This window comes from Canis aureus, chromosome 7, assembly GCF_053574225.1.
Source record: "Canis aureus isolate CA01 chromosome 7, VMU_Caureus_v.1.0, whole genome shotgun sequence".
In the NCBI taxonomy this organism is placed as follows: Eukaryota; Metazoa; Chordata; class Mammalia; order Carnivora; family Canidae; genus Canis; species Canis aureus.
The window spans coordinates 32,685,912-32,697,986 of record NC_135617.1 but is presented as its reverse complement, the minus strand read 5'-3'; the positions used below and the strand labels follow the sequence as shown (position 1 = coordinate 32,697,986).

At 33.3% G+C, this 12,075-nt stretch overlaps 1 protein-coding gene and 1 long non-coding RNA gene across 5 annotated transcripts in view; one reads left to right on the top strand and one right to left on the bottom strand.

Annotated features, from left to right (window-relative positions):
* LOC144317233 (uncharacterized) overlaps nt 1-12,075 on the top strand; it is a 42,125-nt gene that overhangs the window by 9,761 nt on the left and 20,289 nt on the right. The gene's annotated exons all lie outside the window — the stretch shown is intronic.
* PHIP (PHIP subunit of CUL4-Ring ligase complex) overlaps nt 4,971-12,075 on the bottom strand; it is a 131,862-nt gene continuing 124,757 nt past the window's right edge. For 3 of the 4 annotated variants that reach the window (XM_077903301.1, XM_077903299.1, XM_077903302.1), the window contains one exon: nt 4,971-10,473. In XM_077903301.1, coding sequence (XP_077759427.1) covers nt 9,836-10,473 — 638 coding nt within the window. In that variant the 3' untranslated portion in view covers nt 4,971-9,835. The remainder of the gene's footprint in view (nt 10,474-12,075) is intronic. The other variant, XM_077903300.1, reaches the window with a different exon arrangement.

Here is a 12,075-nt window from a genome sequence, read left to right as displayed (position 1 = left end):
TTTTTTTTTTTTTTTTTTAAGGTTTTATATATTCATTTGACCTAGAGAGAGTGCGAGAACACAAGCAGGGAAGCAGAGAGAGTGGCAGGCTGAGGGAGAGGGAAAAGCTCTCACTAAGTAGGAAGCCTGATGTGGGGCTCAATCCCAGGACCCTGGATCATGACCTGAGCAGAAGGCAGACACATAATCAACTGAGTCACCCGGATGCCCCTGAACTGGGACTCTTACATTAAAACGTTTGTGAGCTGGGAGTCCTGGGTGGCTCAGCAGTTGGGTATCTGCCTTCAGCTCAGGTCAGGATCCCGGAGTCCAGGGATTGAATCCCACATGGGACTCCCTGCATGGAGCCTGCTTCTCTCTCTGCCTATGTCTCTGCCTTTCTCTCTTGTCTCTCATGAATAAATAAATAAAATCTTAAAAAAAAAAAAAGGTTTACTAAAAAAATTAAAATGTTTGTGAGCTACTTGTTTTTATAAGAAAGATTGTTTTTAGTATCTCTTACAAAGATTGTTTTGAAAAAACCTGGGCAGGGAGAATGTGGTTTCCAATCACTATATTATTTTAAATGCCCAGTTTTCAAAAAATTGATGCTTTCAAGGAAGGAAGTATGGCTCATTCACAGGAAGGTAAATCATTGAATTTGATTCAAAACTGGTTAAAGTTTTACTGACCAATACAATAACTTTGTAGTTATTTTTTCCAATGAACAGAAACAACTTTTAACTCTACTGGACAAAATCCACAAGTTAACATTTAAGTGTACTTGATCTGAGTGGGACCTTTAACCAAAATCTAAAAGTCATTGAAAAGGACTTCGTGAACTCAGCTAAAACACTACCCCCAAATTTATGAAACAGATAATTTCATCAAGCTTTGTGCTGTTTCCATGATATAAAGATAACCCTATTAAAACTATAAAGGCCATATTTACCCAGAGAAATATATATGGCCCCTTTACTTCCAGACAGAGCTCTATCCTAAAGACTCTGAGGTCCCAGCTTTGTTTTTTCACGGGTACTACATTTCACTAATCCCCCTGGTGACCTATTTCCTTTTTAACTTTAGTCAGCCTTCCTCACTTAGACCACTTTAAAGATTGTCTGGAATGTATTTTTCTGTCAGTATTAGGAAACCAAAGAATACTAATTAAACTCTCATAGTAATCAGAGGAGCCATATTATATAAAATAGAGCGACCTGGGATCCCTGGGTGGCGCAGCGGTTTGGCGCCTGCCTTTGGCCCAGGGCGCGATCCTGGAGACCCGGGATCGAATCCCACGTCGGGCTCCCTGCATGGAGCCTGCTTCTCCCTCTGCCTATGTCTCTGCCTCTCTCTCTCTCTCTCTCTCTGTGTGACTATCATAAATAAAATAAAAAAAATAAAAAAAATAAAACTATAAAAAATAGAGCGACCTAATTTCACTGGATACCAAACTACAATTAACAAATAAGCTTGCTGTATAAAAAACAGTGCAGGGCACCTGGGTGGCTCAGTAGTTGAGCGTCTGCCTTTGGCTCAGGGCGTGATCCCGGGGTCCTGGGATCCAGTCCTACATCAAGCTTCCCGTGGGGAATCTCCTTCTCCCTCTGCCTATGTCTCTGCCTCTGTGTGTCTCTCATGAATAACTAAAATCTAAAAAAAAAAAAAAAAAAAAAGTCCTAGTTTATGTAATTAAAAATCTTTGGGCAAATGAAGCTGATTTAGTAATTTTGCTTATTAAAGTTACTTAATTTAAATAATGGCTGTCTTTTCTATATAAGTATGGAGTATAATCCAAGAATATTTTTTCCTTTTTAAAAAATTTAAATTCAACTAATTAACATAATGTAATATTAGTTTCAGAGGATACATTTTATTTTTAAAATGAAGATTGGGTTTGTTTAAAAGACAAGTTAATCTGAAGCCCTTAAATTTCTCATGCTGGTCTACTAACTAGATAAGCTACCATTACTTACATAGTATTTAGAATAAAAATATAAAGTGTCTTCAAACAAATTGTGATTCTGATAAATGTTTTTGTAATACTAATTATGTTTCATAGGATGTCAGCTAGAATAGAATTTCCAAGATCCTCAGGTAACTTCAGACTTTGGACTAATGTTAGTGGGTAATCATTGGGTACCTACTTGTTATATAAGATTCAATACTGAAATACTGCTCAGAGTAATTTTATTTACAGTTGCTTCTTTTATTTATAATACTATGGATGGCTATCTTTGGGTTATGTATTTAACTATTTTTGCAACTTTAAGGTTTCATAGTTATGTATTTTCATGAGCTTTGCTATTCTGCAGATGCTTCCACATGACAGCTTTCAATTCCTTTCCTTTGATTTTCTCAGTGAAATAATTATATTGCTTAAAATCTGCATTTAACGTATGTAGCTGAGACAAACATTGCCAGAAAAATACAATTAAGTATCAAGATAACAGAGTGAGTTTGTTTTTCTAGGACAAAGAGTTTTGTCCTGAGGTGTCTATTTGTTCCAAAATATGTAAAACTTGAGTATCTAGCAGAGTCTAAAAGGAAATTTACAAAATGTACTAAAAAATTTGGCAAAAATCCCCCAGCTTTGATGCAGTTATTCAGAAGCAAGGAGAGGAGAGGGAAGAGCGTGTGAAAACTTGACTGTTCAGGACTAGGTCAGTACCAAACTAGAATTTGGCTTTCTCCATTAAAATAATTGTTCTTAAAGGCCTCAAAAGAAGACTAAATTGCTCAACTTCTGTATAATTTGCTCAGATAGATTTTCCATATCTCATCAGAATAATTTGCTTGGCTTTGTTTTAACTTTATAATGTCCTTGATTATTAAAACAAAGACCAAAATGAAAGAAGTTTCCTACTGGGGAAAGATGTGTTTCCTTGAAATTGCTCTGCCTTCTCTGTTTCTTCTTAAATATTTTATTTCATTTCTATTAAGTGGGAAACTAACTACATTCTCAGGCACTTATGATCCTGTCTTAATGAAGTGATTGAATCTCCTCTGAAACTTTTGCTTTCCCCAAATTGAGTCCTAAAAAAAAATTTTTTTTCAAGATGTGTTTTACACAGAAACTACCTTTGAGACTTCCCAGAGGGCCCTGGGAAAAATCACCAAACTTCTACCTTTTATTAGCAGTAAACAAATACTGCAACTCAAAACTTCCTTTTCTAAGGGTGCAGAAGGTCTTGCGCTTCACAATTAGGTCATGACAATATACAGCTTACCTAAAAGTTGTACAATAGCATTATTTTATTTATGGACTAAACAGAGAAGCCAAAACTGAACCACAACTACAGGGGACAATATACAAATGAGAAATAATCCTGTGACTATTTGAAATGAACTGGATGTGTTGCGGATTATCTAATTGCTTTTTAAACTTTACAGATGAAGAAAGTGAAGCTAAAAGAGATGACTCAACTCAGCCTAGTTCATTCCATTACACTGCTGCCACCATGTCTAGCTAATTAGGCAGAAAGGTATTTCATTGAATCTGTTTTTTTTCCCAAACCCAAGAGCAATCAACATAGAGTAAAACATGTTAAGTGCAAAAAGATTATAAGTACAAGAGACAGAAGTCCTGTGCTTTGATTTTTAATCTTACTGTCCTTAAACAACAGGAAAACAGCCTAGAACATAAAGTTGTTATTACAAAAGAGAAACCAGTAAATACTGGTTACTGAAAATGAATTTTTCTTGACTGGCTCCCTAAGTAAATATATACTTGGTATTAGTATCAGCTTAGAGAAAAAAAAATGGTACCCTGGGAATGTTTACTGCTTTCCTCAACTTAGAATTTTATACTTATACAGTCATTTAAAGAAAAAAAATTTTTAAAAGATTTTATTTATTCATGAGAAACAGAAAGAGAGAGAGGTAGAGGGAGAAGCAGGCTCCATGCAGGGAGCCTGATATGGGACTCGATCCCAGGCTCTAGGATCATGCCCTGGGCTGAAGGTGGCGCTAAACCACTGAGCCACCCAGGCTGCCCTAAACAAAATTTCTTAGGGAGAAATGGTCATTGATAGTACAAGTCACCCCTTTAACTACTTAATTTGAATTATCATTTACTATAGCCTATGTATTCCTTATACTAAAATTGGGATTTTTAGGAAGTTGAAAATGTATGCCCCATCTGAACACATTTCTAGGAAAACAGCAATACCTTCACAATCTTATTTTGCATAACTGCTTAACAAGAGACCTTTTTCATCATTCCATTTTTTTTTGCAGAAATTTTACTTCACATTTTGAAAAACTTTGAATTATCTTAGAAATACCTGAATATCATATTTATCACCCAGGACAGTAACTTGCACATCGTAAACTAGTAAAATTGTTTTATTAAATGTGTATATTAAAAGGAAGAGACTTGAGGCACCTGAGTGGTTCAGTCGATTAAGCAACAGACCCTTGGTTTCAGCTCAGGCTGTGATCTCAGAGTCATGAGATCAAATTCTAAGCCAGGCTCTGCTTGAAATTCTCCCCCCCCCCCCCGCTCCTCCCCTTTCTAATGCGCACATGTTCTCTCACAAATATTATCTTAAAAAAGGAAGTGACCTATTTTCAACATTTGGTTATTTTGGAATTAGGGTACCCACAATCCTTTAACTGGCAGGTTATTTTAACATTCTGCTAAATAGTGCATTTACATAATAACTTCTTTGGTACAATGCCTGATGAAATCATGTACTGTTTATTTATTTATTTATTTATTTTTAATTTTTATTTATTTACGATAGTCACACACACACAGAGAGAGAGAGAGAGAGAGAGGGGGGGGGCAGAGACACAGGCAGAGGGAGAAGCAGGCTCCATGCACCGGGAGCCCGATGTGGGATTCGATCCCGGGTCTCCAGGATCGCGCCCTGGGCCAAAGGCAGGCGCCAAACCGCTGCGCCACCCAGGGATCCCCGTACTGTTTAATAATAATAATAATAATAATAATAATAATAATAATAAATCAGGAGGCTCTACAAAATAGCTTAGAAAAACAAGTTTTCTATTTATTTAAAAATAAGTTTGTAGTTACTACATTGCAGGGACAGGAATTCTTACACATACATTCTAGTTTGTATAAAAGGATTCAAAGAATTATGCATCAAAACTAACATAGAAAGTGTCCACATAACAGTAAAGAAAGGTCCAATCAATATGTACAAAAAGAAAGGGCACTGCTATTCTGATGTGAGACTGCTGTTCATAACATGATATTCCAGGTTTCTGGAAGGAAAAAACAAAAACCTCAATAAAGCTAAATAATTTGTCTTTAAACTCTGTGTTACTTATTACATACAACAGATTTGCTTGTGTTTAACATTGTTTTCTGTACAAAATAAGTATAATTTTAATTTTTGAAAATGTGTCAGTTTCAACTTTAACCCTCTAGGTCAGTTACTTTTAAAAAATTGAGCTACATTCTACACGTCTAAATATCGTGTGACAGGATTTAAGTTTTCTAAAAGATCTTTAAGAAGACCTCATCTTCTTGCAGTTTTAATATGGTCCAAAAATGTAACTTTGTATTTTTGCCTCAATTAATAGTTTATCATTGTGATTAATCAACACACACAATCTTAAAAAGTAATGAGCATGTGTGTGCCCTCTGCATCATATCATGTGTACTATATATCATTTCAAACCTATTCTTAGCTCCTTAAATGTAGAAACTCATAGCCACCCACTATTATGTATTTGGTTTGTGCCATATAAAGGTTAATTTCCTGATGATTTTATCTGCATTAAAAAAGTATTTCAACACAGAGCTATCAAAACTAAAAATAATATATATTTATAGCGCATAATATTTTCTAGTTATTTTACTGCAGTGTGTACAAGATTTATCTCTAGAGCGTCAAAAGTGGTAGTTACAGTCTTCTGACTCAATTTGACCTCTTGGCTACTGTACATAGTACAAACCATCATTTGTAGTGCTTAGCTCAGTATAATTAAGAACATAAGTAGTTTCTTAGTAAATGTAGTATTTAGTTCAAATCACTTGGAAATTTGGGGAACTGAGGAGAAGTGCAAGGAGTAAAGGTATATTTTTCTAATTTTAATAGGAAAATAAATTCTCACCTAAACATAACTAAACCACATCACAACCTCTTATGTAAAAAATACTTTCTTAAATACTTTCTTAGTATGGGGGGTAATTCATGGAACATAAAATTACTTCCCCTCTTATGACTTTTAAAATCAAGTGTTTCCTGCATATAAGGAGAACGCTTATAAGCCCTTTAAACACTCAAGTATCTTGGTCCTTTCAACCTACTCAAAAATAAATTTCAGGTGAACAAAAACATTCAGAATAACAATTTGTTTTCATTAAATAGAAAATTGATAATCAAAATTGCTTCCAGTTGACATGTGAGAGATACATAGGTATTTATGGACAAAATGGAATGCTAGAATTAAATACTACTATAATGTGTATTAGAAGTCAAATTTTAAAACATGTAAAAGTTGTGAATATCACATAAGCAAAAAAGTTATTTGAATACATTTGCTAAAATGTCTGATTAATATACCACACTACAGATAATGGGCAGTTCTAGATGTTAACACACTGCTGCTGCATGAGGATCTTTTAGTAGACTAGTCTATCTTTTGCAATTCATTTCCAAGTGTTAACTAAATTCAGCCAAATTTTTATTTCAGATGTGACATGATCAAGCTCACAATTATCCTTTAGTTATTCTAATTAAATTTGAGGAAAATACTTTCATAATAATAGTCTTAGACAATAGTCTTCAAATTTGTGAAGCTGTGCCAATAATAAAAACAATGGAAACAAGACCAACAAATCTTTAGTACATAAATTTATGCAGAAACCAGTCTAATGACATATTAGTAGATTGCAAAGGATAAAATTTTAAGAAGCTATATATATATTGCCCAGTTGTGAGATTATAATTAGACTGAATGTTTAAACTGCTCATTTGCAACATTTTATAATTTTTTCATTACTAGGACTAGAGACTGCTGGGGTGGAGGGAAAGAATATTAGGGTTAGGTACTTAAAAATATATAAATTGATTTATATTTTCCATGTATGTAACAAGTTATACTTCTGAAACTTTCAATAAACTTGAAGCTTTTATTGCTCACCTATGACAACTGTCAACATTTCCTTTTGCCCTATGAAGAGTACATACATGGTGTCACTGTCTCAAAGAGGATACTTTTCCAATATTTTTGATATTTGGTCAAACAAAACAAAAATATGGCAATGACTTAAATTTCTCAATTCAACTTTTGCATGTATAGAAGCTAAATTATAAAAATATAAAATCTAAATATATCTGCTATTACTAATACATAATTTTAAGTGTCTCAATTACAAAGAATCTGGATCCAAGTCATTTTTGCTTTACTAAGAAACCAGTGTCTAATGATGTCCAAATAAGGTCATAAATATACAGTGTCTTTAGAACAGAACAATACATTTACTTGTTGCAGTTAAGATGGTAAATAATCATTTCTTTGCTAATCCATACATCATATTAGAGGTATACTCCACTCTAAGACTGTGTACGCTCTTCCTTTTTCTGTACACACCTTAAAACTATACACATAACTTTTACAAAAATGGATTTATATATAGCCTATTATTTTTTTCCAACACAATGCAGATAACATCAGGAAATTACATGTTTCAAATAGATTGCCTTCAAAAGCAACACATTACTTTAATGACTTAAATCTCAAACATACACATTATTCTCAATAATGGTGTAACTGAAAGACTCATTTTACTATACAACCAAGCCATCCATTTCTGCATTATGAAGAGTTTAACTACTGAATTTTAATTATATAGTTAAATATATTTGTTAGAAAAAAATAAATATACAAAAACCTGAAAAATTTGAAATTATTTCTCGACTGCAAAATCACAGCAATCCAGTTAAGATCTGGAAAATGGTTTACTTAATTTCACGGGAGGATTTCTGTACAAATTTAGTTACAAATGATCTAAAAAAAGCCCAAATGCATCACTTTCCATTGTTCTTCAATACAATTAAATGACTGACATTTATCCCTACCAGAAATAAGAAATGATTATGTAATGTATTTTGCCAAGGTTCCATTAAAGACTTTATTTTTCTATATCAGGGTCATGCTGATACACATTTTCCCATCCTCACTTTTTAAAAATGTAGTATCTGAAAATTTTGGTTACATTTTTGTACCATACCAGTCCTCAGAAAATACTACATTCTTTAAACTTTTTAAAAAATGGACAATAATTTTCAAACAATAGAAATGGTATTTATGTTGGTTTTTAAGGTATAAAATAACTAACTGTACCATAAACAAATAAATAACTGCTTTCCTTTTCCATAGCAGTACATATAGCAATACATTCTCCTAAGTCATATAGTTATCATTTACAATAGACAACTTAATTTTACTAATGATGCAAAAAATAATAGAATACAAGGCACAATCATTAAATGGAATTTTTCTTTAGGGTGTATATTGACATACCAGCGTGATAAGGATACCATAAAAAGTGCAGAAAAAACACAATGTGCAATGAGACCACTGTATAAAACATGATTGCATAAAAAGTGATTTGGCCTATTTTAACCTTTAATAATTGAAAATAACCAATCTTCCCCTTAAAATTAAACTATAAAGTATGACATTTTAAAATTATTTTTATTCTACCACTATCTAAAAAATCCTGAAAAAAGAATTTATACCTGGGTAATAGTATATAAGTATGTGTTTGTATATATATTTAATTATACCCATTTATCAATATATACACATACACACACAGACACATTTCTTTGTAAGTCATTTTAGCCTATTAGATATGTCTAAAGTTTAGAAACGACATTAATCCAGATCAACAAGTAAACATCAAATCCCATACCTTTTTCCTGTATTTTCCTTGAATCCTTTAACCACTTAAACATTTTCTCTAAAACATCTCTGTCAAAGGACCCACCAGTGCATTATTTTCTACTATTAAGTACCAAAAAAAGATACATCTCAGCATAACTCTTTTTAATAACGTGCTCTTTAGAATAATATATAGCCTTTCCAATATTGAAAAGTGTATGCTGTCCTGACAGTCAAAAACAGGCTTTCCACTGCACTGATTCTCAGTCTTTGGCACAATAAACAGAGATTGAGTGATTGATATAAGAATCAAGGTCTGAAAAATTAGACAGTCAAATGTTTTCCAATGTGGATATGTTTCCTTTTCATCAGTACATTTTCTCTTACGTTTGGCAGAAATGGAATACAGCAAAAGCCTTGTCTAGATTCTTTGTAGATGAACATTCTATAATTAAAATTAAACTTTTTAGGGTATCAAATGGTGGGAATTTTATATTTATCTTTAGAGGAAACACACTTCTTAATTTACTGCTACTCTGATAACATCTGTCTTCCTAGGGGCACGACTTCTGTATCAATAGAAATGTACCTGGCTTGGTCAAAAATAATTCATTTTAACATGAAATGCTCTATCACTAGGAATATTATGCTCCTTAAGAGTGTAGCAGAACTGTCTTTTCCAGAAATAAACTGGGAATTCATTATAGGTCCTCAATTTCTTTTGTTTCGAACAGTGAATGAAATGAATGTTGAAATGCATAACCTATCTAAGGGCAATAAATAGCAAACATTTAAAATATATATGTATATATTTATATATATATATATTCATTTAAAGAAGTGAAGTGTCTTGTAAGTTTGTTTGTTTTTTTTTGCAAATCAAATCATAACATTCCCTAATCCACCATAGCAGCAAGGAAGCAGAAGCCTTAGTTCTACGTATTCCTTAACTGTACCTGCTTTATGATTTCAAAGTAAAATATTTTGGTACAAGTTACCAACCAATTAAGTTAGCTTTTGCTTTTTCAGTCAACTTTCGGACTCGTCCTCTACTAGAAGTTCCAAAAGTCAAAGAGGTGTCTTCGAACAACAGCTGCCTCTGCTCCTCTTCCGAATCATCCTCATTATAGAAAGCTGTCCTTCGACCTTGGTTTCTAGTTCTCATGTGGGGTTCAGAGCCTTTAAGTTCCTCAAACTCTTCTTCCTCATCCATAGGATCATCTGGCTTTTTTCGGTTACTTCTTCTTAGCATTTTAACACTTGTAGGAACTATGAGATCTGAATCTAGTTTTTGTGTCTTCATCTTCCTTTTTGGTTTTCTGCCTCCACGACTTTTTTTCTGTAACAAATCCTCCTTTACGGTATTAGTTTCAGAAAGAAAACTGCATGTTGAAGAAGGAACTACTTCATCTCTGATTGAATGCACATTATTTTGCTCTGAATTCTCTGGCTTTGCATACTGTAGCTTTTTGGGCTTTCTACCCCTTTTCTTGTGGATAACTTCACCACTATTGGTATTAACTTCTACCTTAGGCTTCCTTCCAGGTCCTCTCTTCACAAGTTTAGATGGCTGCCCTCCATGGCCATTTACTTGAATGCTTCCAGGTACAAGAGCATTGTTCTTACAATCTGCTAAAAAGGAACAACAGCACACTTAATACATGGAATTGCTTTTTTAATTTGACCCTCAAACTAGTCAGTAAAAACACTGCTATACTTAGGTAACAATGCAATCCTAATTTTTGTTTTACTAATAAATGAGAAAAAGAACCAGCAGAAGGCTAATAGTTGAATAGCATTATTTTCTACTGAAAACTCACAGAGGAGAAAAGATCCTCAGTGAAGTCATTAATGATCTCACATGAGGGAAATGAAACTCAGAGCAAATAATCTGTCAATACTGTAAATTATGATAGAGCTGGGCTCTATCTAAATTATGATTAGCCAAGGCTTCTTACTCCACTACTACCTTTACTACACATTTTAATATAAAAGCATTTTTTCCATTACACAAAATGACCCTATGTATTTGTACAGAGCTTAGCAACCACAAAGAACTTTATTGTTTACCTCATTAAAAAGTTTTCTGTACTCCTACCACCTTTAAGCAGTTCAATTATGGAAAATGACCTTATATAAAATCCATGACATTTTAACTTGGCAATCCCCTTCTACTTACCTCTAATCATTTATTTCCTGTTAGGGATGGAATAAAAAGCAACTATCAAGACTGGAATGATTCTAAATCTTATTTGAGTCTATTTTGGATGTGATCATCATACCCTCTCTAAAATCACAGAAGATTTTATAGTCTAAATATTTCCTTAAGTCCCTCAGAAGTAAAAAGGATCTCCTCTCTTAATCCTACCACATAAGGAGTTTCAGAGTACACCTACTAGAATAATTTACATCAGTTATTCTCCATAAAAACCACCATGCCTTTGATATTCTTCACCTACCCTAACTATAAGAGTAGAAAAAAGTTACTCTTGGTCATGAACTATGTTCTCAGAATTGTTTAAAAAGGATTAAATAAACAACTAAATAGCAGTTTTCTTCACAAGCTCTTTGAAACAGTCCTATATCCTTGTGCAATTGAATGGCAAATGATTTATTATCATAAGTGTACTGACTCCATGTATCAATCAACTCTATTATGTATGCCACCATTATAATTGTAACAAATTCCATGATAAAGGCCATTATGCTTCATAAAAAAAAATCAGAAAATTCTGAAGATCAAATTCTAAATCTACAGGATCTCCATCATGATGAACTGCCCTCTGTGTTGAAAAAAAAATGCTATTACTCTATCAGATGAAGACATGTATTATCACTTTTTCCTTCAAAGTTCTCAGATTTTTTTGTTTGGTTGTGATGGGTATCCTGCAATATAATATTCTAGAGGAAATCCATAGAGAGATGAAAACTGCTTTTAAAGAGAATGCTTCTTCAAAATGGTATTTTTTTTTTGCCATAGGTTTAATTTATATTTCATGTATATCAAGGAAAAAATCAAGGTCACAAGAGGTCAGAGCCAGAAGCAGAGGGAAAGGGCAAAGTTGTCATTTCCTGACCCACAGAGTACAAATAATTTTCTTTAGTGGTCTTCTAGTATAATAAGGGGTAGGGAAGCAGGGGAGAAATGTGCTTGTGTGTTTGTGAAATAAGTATTTTCTAACACACAATTATACTTAACCTGAGGATTCTATATACTTAACCTGAGGATTCTAT